This window comes from Bactrocera neohumeralis, chromosome 2 (assembly GCF_024586455.1).
Source record: "Bactrocera neohumeralis isolate Rockhampton chromosome 2, APGP_CSIRO_Bneo_wtdbg2-racon-allhic-juicebox.fasta_v2, whole genome shotgun sequence".
NCBI classification, from domain to species: Eukaryota; Metazoa; Arthropoda; class Insecta; order Diptera; family Tephritidae; genus Bactrocera; species Bactrocera neohumeralis.
In genome coordinates, this window is record NC_065919.1 from 32621140 (window position 1) to 32639386 (window position 18247).

General features: G+C 36.0%; 1 protein-coding gene across 7 annotated transcripts in view; it reads right to left on the reverse strand.

Moving 5' to 3' along the window:
* LOC126763204 (tight junction protein ZO-1) overlaps positions 1–12513 on the reverse strand; it is a 74774-nt gene extending 62261 nt beyond the window's left edge. Inside the window, exon 1 of one of the 7 annotated variants that reach the window (XM_050480528.1) lies at positions 11395–12513. In XM_050480528.1, the coding sequence (XP_050336485.1) occupies positions 11395–12040 (646 nt within the window). In that variant the 5' untranslated portion in view covers positions 12041–12513. The remainder of the gene's footprint in view (positions 1–11394) is intronic. The other 6 variants (XM_050480520.1, XM_050480512.1, XM_050480559.1 and 3 more) reach the window with 6 other exon arrangements.
* Between the last annotated feature and the right edge of the window lie 5734 nt (positions 12514–18247).

The following is an 18247-nucleotide window of genomic DNA, read 5'->3' on the forward strand; positions in this document are numbered from 1 at the left end:
CGTGGAATTCTTCTTATATTTCTATGTCAAAATTCAAAAATGGACGAAATCCTACTATAACACGCCTACTTCTCATACAGCAGAATTTTAAATTCCATTTGATTTTTCATTTTCCAATACACAAATCAAGAAGCAACTGATATAACCGGATAAATGTTTGCACTAATAATTCCTGTTAAGTACGCAACTTTGTGATTAAAAGTTGTCCAAATCCAATCAAAAACAAACCCCTAGGTACCGAATATGTGGACCCCAGTATCTGTAGTTGACTTTTGACCGAAAATATCAGTCAATTTATGGGATATACAATTGAGATTCAGAGAGAATCCTTTCCTGATAATAGTATCTTTGCGTATGAAAAATAGATTGAATCGGGAGCAATGTCAAGTTTTCGTCCAATTTTATCAATTAGGTACAAAGGAACACTGTTATGAATACACGCTTTTTCACTTTCATTGAGGTAACTTACATTTGGCCGATAAGTGCGGTATAAATTCATTCGGAAGTTCGAAAATCTTTGTTAAGGTATATGGGAGCTTAAGTATTGTAAGGAAGTATTGACCCGTTTAAACCCATTTTTGGCACACAGACAAACCATTGTCAGGAAGGGATTATCACTGAAGTTCAATTATGTATCTCACACATGGACCGATATTTACGGTAAAAATTATAGGTAATGGGTCCAAATATTCTTTGCCTAAGGGCTTGAACACTTTTGGTTGGAACAAATTTTGGCAGCTTCCGATAGATGTAATTTCTTCCACATCATCAAATTTTACCCAGGTTCGTATAACGCCCTCTCATGCCATCTCGGTTATAAAATTTTATGGAGAATTTAGTTATTTGTTTATCGCGTTTTTAGTAGGTTTTAATAGCTTTATTGGTTTAGGACACATTAAACATTTTAGAGGGTGGTGCCACGCCCATTTTTTCAAATTTTTTAGATCACAGATGCCATTTACTAATGTGATCCCCTGAGCCAGTTCTATAACTTAAGTATTTAGTGCTTACTTATGGCATTTTATATGTTTTCGCCTATCGCGGATTTCAACTCTTCTCGTCATCCTGATCATTTATATATCTATGTCGTTTAGTTTTAGATGATACAAACTACCGTTAGGTGAACAAAACAATTATAATTTGTAGCAACATGTTGCAAGAGTATCAAAGTGGGTAATTAAAAGCACATAATATTGGATAGGTATAAGAAACCTAACTTAGGTGTTGTCAAATTTGATTACTTTTTAACATCTTTGTAAATGTCTAATTCGACATATCAACCTTTGCATATCATATTTTGCCTCTCATTTCGGTACATTTGCATTCTTCTTTGTATTCCCCTCATTAACAACTGGATCAAATGTATACACATAAACATACATACTATACATACATATGTATCTTTAAATAGTTTATAAGTGAGTGCGCTCAACCTATTTATTTTAAATTGTGCAACAATTTGGAGAACTTTCTCTTTTCACTGCATACCCACAAATACTATATACATACATACATATGTATAGATACTTATAGTATATATAAGTGGGTACGTTTGTACATACATACATGTATATACATAGGATTGTGTATTCAGATTTAAATGCAAGATTCACTTAGTAGTACTGAGCTTAAAATGTACAGGGCTGTGCCTATATATTCGTACATTAAATGTAAACAATACATTATACTATATATGTACATACATTATGTACATAGACCAATTTTACTGTGCGATTCTGTACTGTGATACAGTCTCCAGTCTCTAAATTTGAGATTTTGAGTTAGAGACAATTTTTGAGACTTGAGACGATTTTGCTATTAAGTGACAGTCACAAAATCTATTACATTTCATTATTCAGAGATGTTTTTACACTTGAATGAAAGTAAATATGTCGATAACAAATATTAAATTTTCTATAACATAGTCAAAAAACATAATCTATATACATAAAAGAAAGTGACGTTAAAGACTACGCTTATAACTGGAGAACGCCTGGACCGATTTCGGTGATTACCATCAATTCGGACAGGTATCCGCCCAAACAAGGAGAATACTTAAGAAAATTCTGGAAAATTTTCCGAAAAAAAAATATGAAGAAAATAAATTTTCAAATACGATTTTAAAAAGGAAATAAAAACGAACATGATTTTAAATGCTGGCGCATAACTCAAAAACGCCTGGACCAATTTTGCCAGTTCTTTTTTTTTAAATGTTCTTTGGGCTCAAGGATGGTTTTTATGGCGAAAAAAATTCAAGTAATTGCCGGAAAACCCCTAAAAAGAGCCCTTTTCTTTTTCCCATACACACGAATGAATGCTGTTAGTAACGCTAATGCTCGAGAACAGCTGAATCAATTTTGATGAAATTTTCAGAGGTTGTTCGCTGTGGATCGAGGAAAGTTTAGAAATAAAAAAACCGTATGCTTTTCGTGAGGAAAAGTCGGAAAGTTGGACAATTCCAAAAAAATAACTTTTTTCATACAAAAATTTTTTTTCAACTTTTTTCCTTTTGTTTTTCAATTGTCAAATTTGTCGTTTGCTTTCTTTATTCCGGTTATTCAAAAAAAAAATATTGAAATTTATTTCGTGAAAACGTTATGTGTGTTTCACACAAAGTGCTCAATTACAGATTGAAATTTGTTACGATGCCACGAAGAGGTCGCGTTCGTTTTGGCATCAACATAAGTATGTATGTATATTAACAGCTCATGGCACATGACCGAGTATTCCCAGGATGCGATGACATACGAATGAAATTATGGATCGCGGGCAATCAGCAAGCGATCGTCACGATGTCAGAGGACAACTTTTCAAACAACAGTTGCGATGTTTTGTAAACTTTATTTTAAAGCAACGTATATGTGGTGCTGTTAGATGCTGGATGTACTCTGTTGAGTGGCAAAAGAGAGGTTTGCCGCACGCACATATTCTTCTTTGGATGGTGGATGGTGGTTACACCAAATCAAATTGATGAAATCATTTCTGCGGTAATTCCTGATCCAGAGATAGAAGCAGAATTATACGAAACCAATATGGTTCATGTACCTTACGGACATCACAATACCACTTCGGTTTGTATGTCTGACAATAAATGTACGAAACACTATCCAGGTGCTTTTCTTTCGGAAACACAAACTAGAAATGATGGATATCCAATGTATCAGCGTCGCTCACCAGATGTCAATGGTAGAACATTTAGCATTCAATTTAGAGGCGTTAATATCGAAGTTAACAACACATCGAAGTCGACAACATATGGATCGTACCATATTCGGCACTGTTGTCTAATTCACATTCAAAAGTCATGTCAATGTTGCGTATTGCAGTTTGGTGTAATCGATAAAAATACGTTTGTAAATACGTCACCAAAGGAAGCAACATGGCGGTTACTGATCTTGAACGATACGGTCGATACGTAAACTGCAATAACTGCGCTTTGTATGATATTTACTTTTGCGATTCATGAACGTTTTCCGACTGTTGTGCGTCTCGCAGTTAATTTGGAGAATGACCAAATAGTATATTTCAGCACAGAGAATACAGAACAGACAGAGAAAACACCCCCAGCAACAAAATTAACATTTATGAGTTTTTTCTCAACTTTCGTCAGTGAACCGTTTGCGAGAACTTGCTCTATTCGGAAATATCTTGATATTATACATACAATTACAATTACAATTGCTGGAACATGATAATCACTGGAATGAAGTTCGCACACTTTTCGCGATGATCAGCCATCAAATTAGCGTCAATTATGGAATACGAACAAAAATGACATTGCCGAAGACATTTTACATCGTATTCGCTAAGAATTGGAAATGGGTAAATTCCGGTTGATACTTCCGGTGGTTTGATATCAATTCCATCTTCCCTTTACCAATTCACCAAAGATGAACTCATCACGAATATTCGGACATTGGACAAATTATCGTAACTAAAATTCCTTAAGTGCACGCGCAATGTCAGCTGCCAAAAATACCGATGTTGTTGACTTAAACTGGAAGATTTAAAGTCAAATTCCGGGAGACTTGCGCTCATACAAATCGATCAATCGTCTTGACAATGAAGACGACGCCGTGAATTATCCAGTGGAATTTCCAAATTCTTTGGACAGGCTTGGTATGCCACCGCATCATTTGCGTCTCAAAATTGGATCTGTCGTTATTATGTTTCGCAATCTTCATGCGCCGAAACTGTGTAATGGAACCTGACTGATTGTGACGCAGCTATCGAATACAAAGGATGCTTAATTCTACGAATTCCTCTGAGTTCTAACGATTTGCCATTTCAGTTCAAACGTATTCAGTTTCCAGTAAAAATTGCATTTGAGACACAAGGATAGTCGCATAGTGTATGGTATACATTTGGAAATGCTATGTTTTTCACTCGGGCAGATATATGTACGTGGCCTGCTCACGAGTTGGAAAATCATCTTTTCTATAGTACACCGGAACAGAAACCAAAAAATGTTGTTTATCAAGCTGCGATACATTGAAAAAAAGTGAAATGATAAATTCAACTTTTTCATTTCTAAACACATAATTTCACGCAGGACAACGACTGCGGGGTCAGCTAGTTATCAATAAAAATAAAAATATATGTTCACTTTGTTTCACAATATTTACGAAGTTCATGTAAAATTTATTTATTTTTAACATTTTCGTGTTTGAGTTGCTTACAAAATAAAAAAAAACGACAATCAAAATGACAGACAAGAGTTATTTTTAGTTTTGTGTCCGGCTAGCTATCAGGTCTCGAATTTGAGGCAATATTTTGAGACTAACTCTAGAGACTGTTTAGTGAATAAATAGTAACTAGTCACAAATTGAGACTTTACTTCAAAATGTCTCAAATAAAGACTAGAGACTGGTTACAGAATCCCGCTATTAATCTTACAAATGTACATATGTACATACATATGTGCAAATGACACAGGGCAAAGCTGTGAAACAAATCTACACATTACTGTTATACATATACATAATACTTTTTGCATTACAAAATTCTTATAATTTAATTACAAACACGTAAAATACTATCAAAATTGTTTCTATTAAAAGTTATATTAGATATTTAAGAGTGAGCAAATAAGCTTGTATTGTTAGGGATTCACACTCTCAGAAAAAATGGAAAAACCACAGACAGAGAAAAGGTGACTTAACCTTATAGTTTTTAATTATTTGAATAAAGACACCGTTTGAAGTTAGTAATTTTTTTCATATGCATATCTCCTAAAACTACTTTTTATCTTAATAATTTTAGCTATTTATACTCCAAATCACCCCAAATTTCTACTTTTACCGTATACCATATCTATTGGTAATTTAAAGAGTAAAATTAAATTCCTTACGGTTTTGTATGATTAAATATTTCAGTAGTTTTATAATATACATAAAAATATACCTCTTTGGTGCAGTCTAGTACGCTGTAAGTCATTTCGAAATGTCTGTACTCGTATTTCGATAGTTTTGGTCACTTTGAAACTTTAGTTTTCGTAATTAAGTACTGGAAAGGGTAAACGTATTACTCCGAACCATCTTTCGGATATTCAAGGAGGAGACCACATTGCTAAAAGACATACGATTTTTGAAATTAGAAACTAAATTGCTCTAATTTTACCTCTTTTCTAAAAGTACATACACCAATTCTTCAACCAACTATTATGTGAAAAAGCTAAAAAAAAACCCATTGTCGTCTTCTTCTTTACTGGCGTAGACACCGCTTACGCGATTCCATTGTGGAAAAAGTTTTTGTCGGATATTGAAATATCTATCTTATACTGAAGATATGTATGTACATTAGTTCCCAAGATTTTGAAATATCGATCTGGAATTTTGCACACGTCCTTTGCCCCAGAAAAGCTGCTCATTTGTCGGACCACTATAATATATAGCTGCCATATAAACTGAACGATCGGAATCAAGTGTTTGTAGGAATTTGAAGAACTAGAAAACAATCACACGGAGCTAAATCTGGTGAATACGGTGATTGATCGATGGTATTCATTTTGACTTTAAATTCGATCACAATCATACTCTTTTTGAAAAAAATTCATCTTTATAGGGACGAGTCGAGCAAGAACGCGTTTTATATGTTCTTCACTTTTTTAATATTTTCATCAGTTGAAAAGGTCAAAGATCAGTTGAAAAGGTCAAAGATCAGTTGAAAGAGTGGCTGTATACCACTCGTACGCTTTTGCTTTTGAATCACCGTATGCCTTTTCTTACATTCGCAACGATTCTGCACACGAAAGATGAGACAAATTCTTTGTTTGATATTTTTATTAAAATTATTATTTTATTAAAATCGCAACGCTCTACTGTGGTGTAGCGACTTAAGCAACTGCTGTAAACAAAGATAACGCTAATATTTGGCACAGCAATTAAGGACAGGAGGATGGAGTCATGTGTAAAATTTCACGCAAGTGAGGAAAGTTCTCTGACCGCCATTCTCTTGGGAGTGGCCAGAAACGATTCTTTTACATATGGCTCAAGCAGTTCACGACTTCCGGTTCTAGACCAAGTATCCTCTGGATAGCATCCGTTTGAAGGCGAGCTAAAGTGAGAAGGTGAAATATCCTCTCCAGAGGGTTGTGCGATGGGTTTGGGACCCGCCAAGTAAAAAACGCCGCCAATGAAAAAGTTTAAACAGCCTCGGATGAGAGACCGCCCTTTTGATGACGACCATGACAAACGAATAAAGGATTAGCAATTGAAGGCATGCACCTTGAATGTCTGGCTCCTTAATTGGGAAGGTGCCGCAGCCCAGCTGGTTAATGTCTTCGTTAGAGTGAAGGCTGACATCACCTCCGTCCAAGAAATGCCATGGACGGGATTAGGACTGATGCAAGTAGACTCTTGTGCCCTTTACTACAGTGGTCATATTAAGGAGCGCGAATTCGGTGTGGAATTCGTGGTGGGAGGGAGACTCCGTCGCCGAGTATTGTCATTAACTCCGGTGATAATTTCCGGAGCCCGAAATAGGGTTATCTGTAGATTCCAGCGTAGAAAAATTTACCAAGCTATCTGGCTGTCTCCGGATCGAAAAGCCACCAACCAGATCGATCATGTTGTGATATACGGAAGGCACGTCTCCAGTGTTTTAGCCATGCGTACGCTCCGAGGTCTTAACATCGACTCGGACCACTATCTTGTTGCAGCCAAGATTCGCACCAACCTCTGTGCAGCAAAAAACGCATGTCAACCAAATCAAGGAAGATTCGACGTTGAGAAGCTGCAATCACAAAAGACAGTATAGATACCGAGAGTTTAAGAGGGAAGCGAAACGCATTTGCAGACAAAAAAGAGAGAGGCCGAAATGCGCGAGTACGAAGAACTTGACAAGCTGGCCGACAGGGATAATGCTCGAAAATTCTACGAAAAGATGCGGCGACTAACAAAAGGCTTCAAAACCGGAGCATACTTTTGTAGAACCCCCAGAGGTGATCTAGTGACTGATGCCCAGAGCATACTAAAATTATGGAGGGAACACTTCTCCAGCCTGAAGAACAACAAAGCAGCAAGGCCCCACAATCTGAGCCAACTACCGTGAGATAAGCCTTCTCAATATCGCGTATAAGGTTCTATCGAGCGTATTGTGTGAAAGATTAAAGCCCACCGTCAAAGAACTGATTGGACCTTATTAGTGTGATTTTAGACCAGTCAAATCAAGAACTGGCCAGATAAATTGTACTGCAGAATTAAACCGAGAATGTATCATCTTCTATAAGAGTGTATAGCTGCTGGCGAACGCCGATGATATTGTTATCATTGGCCTCAACACCCGCGCCGTTTGTTCTGCTTTCTCCAGAATGGATAAGACAACGAAGCAAATGGGCCTGATGGTGAACGTGGGCAAGACGAAATATCTGCTGCTATCAAGCAAACAGTCGTCGCACTCGCGACTAGGCACTCACGTCACTGTTGACAACGTCCGGTGTGTTTTACGTGGGTACCTGCTGACGACAGCCTTACTCCACGGCGCTCAAAAGCACAACGAATCAAATCAATGCCTTGATCAGCGCCCTGAGAATGCTAAGCATTTGCAGTACCAATTGGCAGTGTGGAATGTGGTTGGAGTACATCGGGTACTCGGCAATTAAATGCGACCAATTTTCTGACCCCGACCCACAAAAACACCCCGACGTATCCGATAGGTGGCTCTGATGCAAAAATGCATTCAGAGGCCCATGCCTCGTAAGCAGGAAACCCAGACTCAGACAAAATCTGAAGTCTTGGTTATCCTCAACGAACCCCACGTCCCGAATGTACTCTTCTTAGAAATTTGTTGTGTTCAGGTAACTAAATCTTTATATTTTTATTTTAATTACGTTACTATTAAGAAATTAAATAATTTTAGTGAATAAAAATGAGAAAGCACAAATCTTGTGATAAGGACACTAGGGCTGTTATCGTACAGATGTACAAGGATGGGAAATTTCAGGGAGACATTGAAACGACCCTAAATTTCCCCAAGAGGTTGGCTTTTAATTAATGCAGTTAGGTATTTCAACTAGAATAAAATGACAAAACAAGCTCAAAGAAAGAAGAGAGGTCGAAAATCTACTCTTCAGAAGGACAAGTTAATTATCCGCGATTCAAAAAAGGATCCCCACAAGACGGCAAAACAAATTCGAGTTGCAATTTTTGGAGAAAACCCAGATGCACTATCTGTAGTTACCGTAAAAAACGATTACGCGAGGCAGGACTCTTTGGAAAAGTTTCAAGGATGAAGCCATTACTCTCTGAACGCAATCGAAGGAGCCGCTTAGAGTTTGCAAAGAAATACCGCCATTGGACAACAAAAGAGTGGAAAAGAGTATTATTTTTCGATGAAAGCAAGATAAATAGGATTTCTTCAGATAGAAAAACTTATGTCCGCAGGTATGTAAAATGTATGGGAACCCAAAAGAAAAAATAGCGACCCCTTAGAGTTAAGCTACAGCGCCTGGCTTGAGGGAGGATTTTTTGTTTGTCAATCAATAACATTTGAGGGGGTAAGAGTTGAAAAAAAAATTCAAAATTTTTTTTGAAGCACCCTAATGTATACCATAACACAGCAACGGGTGGTTGAGACTACTAGGATATATGTACTTATACAGGAAGTCCCAAAATTAATGCAAGATTTGAATTTGCCGTTATTTCCAAATCTCTTCACAGTTTACGTAGTTAAACTGTCAGCTTTCGATGTGAGTGTTAGAGTTGTCAACACTTTACCACATAAATGATTTAAGTCTTCCGTTAATTTTGGGGTCCCCTGTATTTAATTTCAACCTAGGTTTAATTATGAAAAACCCTTTGTTATATAAGTTCTACAGCTTTAGCTAAAACGGACCTCTTAACCACTGTCTGAACTGATAAAAGCATATCTGATTGCAACTATAAAACTTACGATCAATGGCAAAAGTTCAGATGTAATACCTAAATACATACATATGTATCAGTTTTATTTCATACATTTACGTGTCCATACGTTGATAATAAAACTTATGTACATATAATTGTAAACTGGCTTTCTGATGATTCATACTTGAGAGCAATTTTTTATGGGCTCATACATACCTACAAAACTGTGTAGGTGTGCAAAAGCATACAACATACAAACGTAAATAGCAGTATGTATTCATAAGAATATGATCACATATTTACAAAGGTATACATTTGTATTTATGAAAATAAAGCCCAGCCAAAATAGTGCTAATCGAAGCGAAATAAAACTAAAACAAATGGAACATCAGCTTCAGCACGTATGTACATACATATGTAAGTATGGATTGCAATATTAAGGTTAAATGTTTATATAATCAAATTCTCACTAAATATTTCTGTTTATTGTATAGATATGTATATTGTTCCTAAAAGTGAAACGCAGACTTTAATTATTATAAATATTCTCAATCTTGGTACTTCTATTAAATATAACCGACTTATACTTCTATTATTCTATGCCTGTAATCGTGAATTGAATTTAACAAGCATTCGCTATAAAATATATTTATTCTGTACTAAGAGATCATTTCTTGACAATAAATACACACACATACGTAGGTAAATAAAATTTGTTTGAGAAATACTTAAACCGTGCCTTGAGGGCTTGAAATTAATAAAATGAATTGCCCACTTACAATAAGAAATAAGTTTTAAAAATACTTATTTTGGTACAATTGACCCAAACTTCTATAAAGGTGCTTAAAAACAATTCATCTATTACAATGCATTAACATTCAAATGGGGTCAGCTTTAGTTAAAAGTGGCATGGTTGGATAGGGCTGATGCCAGATTAAGAAAATATATAATTATATATATTATATATTTTTTTATTCGTTTGATAAATGTGTAGATATGGCAACACTTATTATTTGACAACACGTAACATTTATTGTTATTGTGCGTGCAATAATATTTATGTAAATTATAAAATGCTTATTTTAAGCAAATATCTAAAATATTAATAAAAAATAAATATGTAGAAATATTGTAGTGAAGTGTAAGTGTATAAAAAGTGCATAATATGAAAGAAAAAGTTACTGTAAATCGAGAAATTGCAAAATTAAATTTGCGAAATTTTCAACTTTAAATGCATATATCTCGAAAACTATAAGTTTGCGGCGGCTATAATTATATATTTTCTTAATCTGGAGCATCAGCCCTATCCAACCATACTTTTAACCCTGAAATCGTGGGATGGTATACTAAAGTTTCCCCTTCAAATGTATTATAAACGAAATGTCAGCATTTAGCAAAATTTTATTTATTTGAGAAAACTTATCGCATTTATTTCGAGTTAATTTTTCTTATTGGTCAATTCCACGAAACTGTTATAACCAATCTCACTTTTTATACCCTGAACAGGAGTTTGTAATCTTATACATACATGTATAGATGATCAGCATGTCAAGCAGGGACGATTTAACTACATCGTCTATCCATCTGTATATACGGGAACTAGTTCCTCAGTATTTGAGATATCAATTTGAATGTTTTTGGAATACAGTTACCATACAAACTGATCGGCCCTTGATTTTGGCCTGTTGTATGCAAAACTTTTTTATTTTACAATATGCAACTACCATGCAAAATGACCGATCAAAATCAACATAAAAACTTTTTTATAACCTTTTATGCTAAAATAAAAACACATTTGAAGGGCATTAATGCTTCGGTGTAGCCGAAGTTAACGTTTTTGTTTGCTTTTATTTACTTGCAGTGCTTGTGTGGAAGAAACACTCGCGGATGACTAGTTAGACGTGCTGTTTATATAAGAAAATATTTTCTATTCTTCAGCTTATAATAATTTTTAAAACCGTGATGTATATATATAGCTATATATATATATACATATATACAGATACATATACATATATACATATTTATAGTATATCATTTTATTACTTACCACATTTCTCCTTATCATTGAATAGATCCTCAATAAGTTTCGGGCATTCATTGTCGATTGCATAACAGAACTGCTTGAATTTAATAAATCCACCTTTAGCGATGATTTCTATTAATTTTGTAGATTGTTCTTGATATATGTCAGCATCATTTAATGAATTTAAATTTAATTTCAAATCTTCTTCGCAATTATTTTCACTACTTTGGTCAGCACTAGTACCAATGATGCCATCTGTTTCACTAATATTCACAAGTGACGGTGTAGCAGAACGATTATCACTTTGTGCGTTGTCGCCTATCACAGTAGCACTATGAGAATTATTACTACTCCATCCAGCTGTACTGGTGCAGACGTCCTCACCTAACACACCATCACCGTAACTAGTAACTGTGCTGCTGCTACTGCCGCTGCCGCTGCTAACAGCAGTGCTTAATTTCCGTTTAATAACAACGGCGCTAGGTGGAGCACTGGACGCAGCAGATGCTGCAGAATGTGTTCTCAAAAGCAAATCTTCTTCGGCCTGCGTTAACACAGTGTTCTTTACAAGGATCGTCAAAAGGTCCGTTTCACACAAGTCGAGCATTATACGGTCCTTATGCCGCAAAAGCAGTGAACGAACTTCCTCTTCTTCCTCTTCCCTGGACATTTTGTAATAAACACTACGCGTCAAATCACAAAAATGGTAAAACTCACACACAGCTGCACAACTCGCACACAAACAAACAATTCACATGTATTTTTGCTTATATTGCAAGCACACACGAATTATATATTAGTATTGAATATTTACTTTACATTGTATTAAAAACACGAAGTTTCTTTCTGATTCGGTATTTCTGTTATGCATATTTTTAATAGCATTTTTATGCTTGCATTCTTACACAAATGTCACTAGACAGTTACAGTATGAATATACATATAACTTTTTTAATAATTGATAGATAAATGTATTTTCAATTGAAACGCCTCAACAAACACACTTCCAATCTCTAGAAACTTAAACACCACACTGATCCAAACACCAAAATATCTATATCTGAATTACGTTCCAAACCGGCTTCCCTTGAGTTGGCACTGAAACAACAACAATAGCAATGCTAAGCAAAATGTTCGAGCATAACAAATGGATTGTAATAATAAAGGCACAAATCAACACTAACAACAAGCACTGAAAATCCAAATGTGAAGAGAGGCTAGCAATATGGTGAACCCTAGTTAAGTAAGTATATCTATATTCTCTCGAGTATCTATGCCTGCTTGCGTTTGAAAGTATATAAACGAATACGCATACATTGTATACACTTGCATAGGTATATACATACATATTTATGTATTTTTGTGCCAGAGTGCATATGAAATGCATGGACCTAACAGCCCTTTGGCTATGTGCCTACCTGGCTGATTCATTGACAACAGTGGTGAATTTTTTATATACTCGTACTTATGTTTGTAATAGCTAACTGTTGCTTTAACAAATTCACCTCTTTGCTCTAGTGTTGGAAATGGAATTTTCAATATTGACTATATTTTCACTATATAGCCGTAGACACTGTTGGGCAATTATTTAGATGGAAGAAGTATACCATAATATTAGACAAATATGTAAAATTAATTGAAAACAAATAATTCGGTTGAACCATAGCTTCACAAATACAAAATATATAATTTCTTCGACGAAATGTGGGCAATGGCATAGCTAGGTAACCAAGGGCCCTAGGGCAAATTAAAAATTGGGGCCACATACTTTGTAAACTGATTAGGTTTTATCAAATGCAAGTTTGGTGTGGGATTCGTAGGAGAGAGACTCCGTCGCCGAGTAAATGAACAATCCGCATCAAAGCAAGGTTCTTCAACATATCGCTGATTTGCGCCCACGCCCCTACGGAAGAGACGGACGATGTGACCAAAGATGCCTTCTATAAGCGCTTGGAGCGCACCTATGAGAGCTGCCAGGGTGGGCAAAGAAGGTATCTTTGGCACTACGGTCGGCAAATTCAGCCTTCATGACGAAACAACCCCAAACGGGTTGAGGCTCATCGACTTCGCCGGGGCCCGAAATATGGTTATCTGTAGTACTAGATTCCAGCACAAGAAAATACATCAAGCTACATGGATGTCTCCGGATCGAAAGGCCACCAACCAGATCGATCATGTTGTGATAAACGGAAAACACGTCTCCAGTGTTCTAGACGTGCGGACGCCTCGAGGTCCTAACATCAACTCGGACCACTATTTTGTTGCAACCAAGATTCGCACCCGCCTCTGTGCAGCAAAAAACGCACGTCAACAAACACAAGGAAGGTTCGACGTCGAGAAGCTGCAATCACAACAGACAGCCGAACGATTTTCTACTCGGCTTGCACTCCTGCTCTCTTAGAGCACTCGTCAACAACTCGGTATAAGGGAACTGTGGGACGGCATTCCAAACTCCTTACGTACAGCTGCAACTGAACCCATTGGTTTTAGGAAAATGCAAAAGAACAGCTGGTACGACGAGGAGTGCCGTGTCGCAGCGGAGAGAAAACAGACTGCCTACCTCGCAACGTTACGATCGACCACAACACGTGCGGGATGGGATAGATACCGAGACTTGAAGAGGGAAGCGAAACGCATTTGCAGATAGAAAAGGAAAGAGGCCGAAATTCGTGAGTATGAAGAGCTTGATAAGCTGGAAGACAGGGGTAACGCTCGAAAATTCTAAGAAAAAATGCGGCGGCTTACAGAAGGTTTCAAGCCCGGAGCATACTCTTGTAGAATCACACACTGATAAGGAGCATGCATCAGCTTCTTTGTAAAATATGGTCGGACGAAAGCATGCCCAACGCTTGGAATTTAGGTGTGCTATGCCCAATCCTCAAAAAGGGAGACCCCACAATCTGCGCCAACTACCGTGGGATAACCCTCCTCAACATCGCGTATAAGGTTCTATCGAGCATATTGTGTGAAAGATTAGACCCTCCGTCAACAAACTGATTGGACCTTATCAGTGTGGCTTTATTCCTGGCAAATCAACAACCATCTAGATATGTACCATGCGCCAAATCTTGGAAAAGATCTGTGGAAAGAGAATCGACACACACCACCTCTTCGTCGATTTCAAAGCTGCTTTCGACAGCACGAAAATGAGCTGCCTTTATGCCGCGATGTCTGAATTTGGTATCCCCGCAAAACTAATATGGCTGTGTAGACTGACGTTGAGCAACACGAAAAGCTCCGTCAGAATCGGAAAGGACCTCTCCTAGCCGTTCGATACCAAACGAGGTTTCAGACAAGGCGACTCCCTATCGTGCGACTTCTTCAATATGCTGCAGGAGAAAATAATACGAGCTGCAGAACTTAATCGAGCAGGTACAATCTTTTATAAGAGTGTACAGCTGCTGGTGTATGCCGATGATATTGATATCATCGGCCTCAACACCCGCGCCGTTAGTTCTGCTTTCTCCAGGCTGGACAAGGAAGCAAAGCAAATGGGTCTGGAAGTGAACGAGGGCAAGACGAAATATCTCCTGTCATCAAACAAACAGTCGGCGCACTCGCGACTTGGCACTCACGTCACTCTTGACAATCATAACTTTGAAGTAGTAGATAATTTCGTCTATCTTGGAACCAGCGTAAACACCACCAACAATGTCAGCCTGGAAATCCAACGCAGGATTACTCTTGCCAACAGGTGCTATTTCGGACTGAGTAGGCAATTAAAAAGTAAAGTCCTCTCTCGACGAACAAAAACCAAACTCTATAAGTCACTCATTATTCCCGTCCTGCTATATAGTGCAGACCTGGCCTCGCTTGGAATATCCAATTGGCGCCATGTAGCGAAAAGAAGAAACGACTGGCGCGCTGTTGTTAACTCGGCTATAATCGCGTAAGCGATGTCTACGCCACTTAGGAAGAAGAAGAACTACGAAATATACAAATACTTTAAAAATGCTAAGGTACACTGCAGGGTAGGAAATAAAAATATAAAAAAGAAACAACATAAATTGCAATTAATACTTAAAGTAGGTTTGACTAATACAAGTCGAACGAAATAGAAAATATTCAATGGTTTATTAAAGGTTGGGCCAACAACTGACTAAATAACAATTATATTTAGAATTTTTTCTTAGCTTTAGTTTTCGCAAAAGTATCAATGACCTCGTTTAAATCTAGCTTTGATGCGGTTCTGTTTTTAACTGTTATTAGCGATAAATGTCGGAGTCGAGTTGTTCCGTTTTGTTTCGTTATTTTTTATTTGCTAAATGAACTTTCAGTTGCTGCAAAAGAGACAGAATTGTAAAGCAAAATAACATTGCTGTAGAAACTTGTAAAAACTTGCGTTATATATTTTGTTCATTATTTCCTTACATAATTTGTGAACAGTCCATGCTTGAGTTAGTTGAGGTAAAACTAGGTGGTAAATATTATTGTTATTATAATTGAAGTGACAAACTAGGACCTGTTATATCTGAATATTTCCTTTAGAGTTCGTCACTCTTTTGTTATAAAGTTGCTTCATCAACATTTAATAAAAATGTGTGTGAAAATCAATAAATATTTTTTCTCGGTTTGGAAATCAGTGATCAGCTGCTAATTCATCAAATTGTTTTTTAACTTTTCTTTCACGATTTATTGACTTATTTATCTGGAAGCTTTTATCAAGAGCATAGTAGAGGGGTTTTGAGAATTTCGAAAAAGTGGGGGTACTAAACAACTGTTAAAACGCCACTTTTCTCGGAAAGGCGCTCTATCACGCACTTGAGTATACAATTTTTAAAAAAATACGCTTTAGTTCAAGTAAGTTGGTTAAATATTTCGCTCGCAATTTTGACGACCGGATTAAAAAACTTAGTTTCGAGGAAACGTCAAAGTTTCGGTACCTATACAGTCGCTGTATGAAGTGCAGTGGTTCTGTGGTCTATTGGCAAATATTCGGAGTAAACTAATGAAACTTCGAGACTATATTTTTGAATAGTTTTTCAATTAATTAGAGCAAATTTTTTTTTTAATTTTCTGATTTACTGAGTTGTAAAATCAAATAGAACTTAACCCCCATATTGACCAGTAGAAAAAAGTTTATTGATATTAGCTTACTTACTCTTCATACAGCACTAATTTTTTAACCGTTCACGATAAAAATCTTAATTCGAATTCACAAAAAAACGTACATATCATTATTCGTCAAATTGACAACACTGCCAAGCTACAGAAAGAATTTAGGGGAATTGCCTAGGCATAACTTTTGAATTTCTCTCAACTAAGTTGTCATGATTAAAGTGAGGTTGCAACCTGTCACATTTATTTTGAAAATGGTAAAAATTTTCAAAAGCTCAGTGCGATCGAGATTTCGGGTAGACAAAGGTTTATGCCGTTTTCATTCATATGCAGCGCTTAATTGCGTTACGTTTTCAAAAAAAAAATATTTCCGTGGGATTTCATTTAAATATCACATAGTACATATACTTACCAACAACGATTTATAAGGAGCTGGAAAAACATGCTTTCAGCATAAAGCCTGTTATAGTAACCAAAATCAACAACATTGAGATCCCCATATTAGAATGCAGGCTAAGGGAAGTATAAAAAAAGGATGCTCTCTGAATTTTTCTAAGATATCTTGCCTATGTATACGGTATAAATTCAAAAGGGGGTTTAAAAATAGAAAATGGGAGAACTACTGAACCGGTTTTAGAAGGAATTTTAAATTGTGCTATGTGGACCGAGAATTTAAAAGCAGGATAGATTTTCAAGCGTCGAGATCTAAAATTGCACGAGTACAGATATAAAAACGTTGAACATTTAATATTTAAAGGAACATAAGTATGTATGTTAAAAGAAAGATTTTTATTAAAGGAAGATAATATAGTGTTTTGTTACTGATAAAAATTAGCGTGACAAATGAATTATGATAATTGCAGCGTAAGGGTTCATTCAGTTCAAAATTTGTTCCAGATGATTTTAAAAGCGTGGGCCTAAATGCGAACCGAAATTAATTTTAACTTAATTATCAACAAAGCATGTTTTTTATTACCATACCAATCAGATGAAAGTGAGTCTCAACGGATAAGATGATTTAAAAAAAATAGGTTATCCTTTTCAAGTTGTCCCAAGGCAAAATCAGTAAATTCACGACGTTTACTCAGTTCTTGAGTCAGAATAATTTTATACGAATTCAAGCCCAAATCCTTTTCAAAATCCGCCAAGTTGTAGTTTGAGACCGTCCCAATTCTTGAGGAGAAATTATGACATTTAGAAATCATATCATCCCTATTGAAAAACCCGGTAGTTTTTTTTACATCCTAAATAATTATATTAAAATCACAATATTCCTAGTACTAGTTCTCTGGGAAAGTACTTAATGTATCAACAAATTTTATTACCGAATAACATAATTTTAAGCAAAATATCTACGCTTAAGGGGCTATACCAGTGTGACACTTTCAAAAAATCGTTTTTTTTTTTTACTTTTTCTATAGTATATATTTTCAAAACTATACTTGCCGCTTTCACAGGAATTTTTGGAAATATAAACTATCGAAAAAGTCTAAAAATATATATTTTTTTTGAAAGTGTCACACAGGTATAGCCCCTTAATGATAAATATCTCCACTTAATTTTATTAAGATACATATGTATGTACATATTGAGGGATATACGGTATAAAATCTACTGGAAGGTAGAAAATCACTGTATTAAGTATATAAGAAGCAGAGGAAGGACTGGACGTAATAATTTACTTTAGTCTCAAAGGAAATCTGATAGAATTCAAAATGGTGTTGTCTAATTTAAAACTGTAATGTAATGAAGTAAATGGTTTAATAACATCTACTTCATTAAGTTAAATATGGTTCAATAGTTACTGATGTGAAATTCC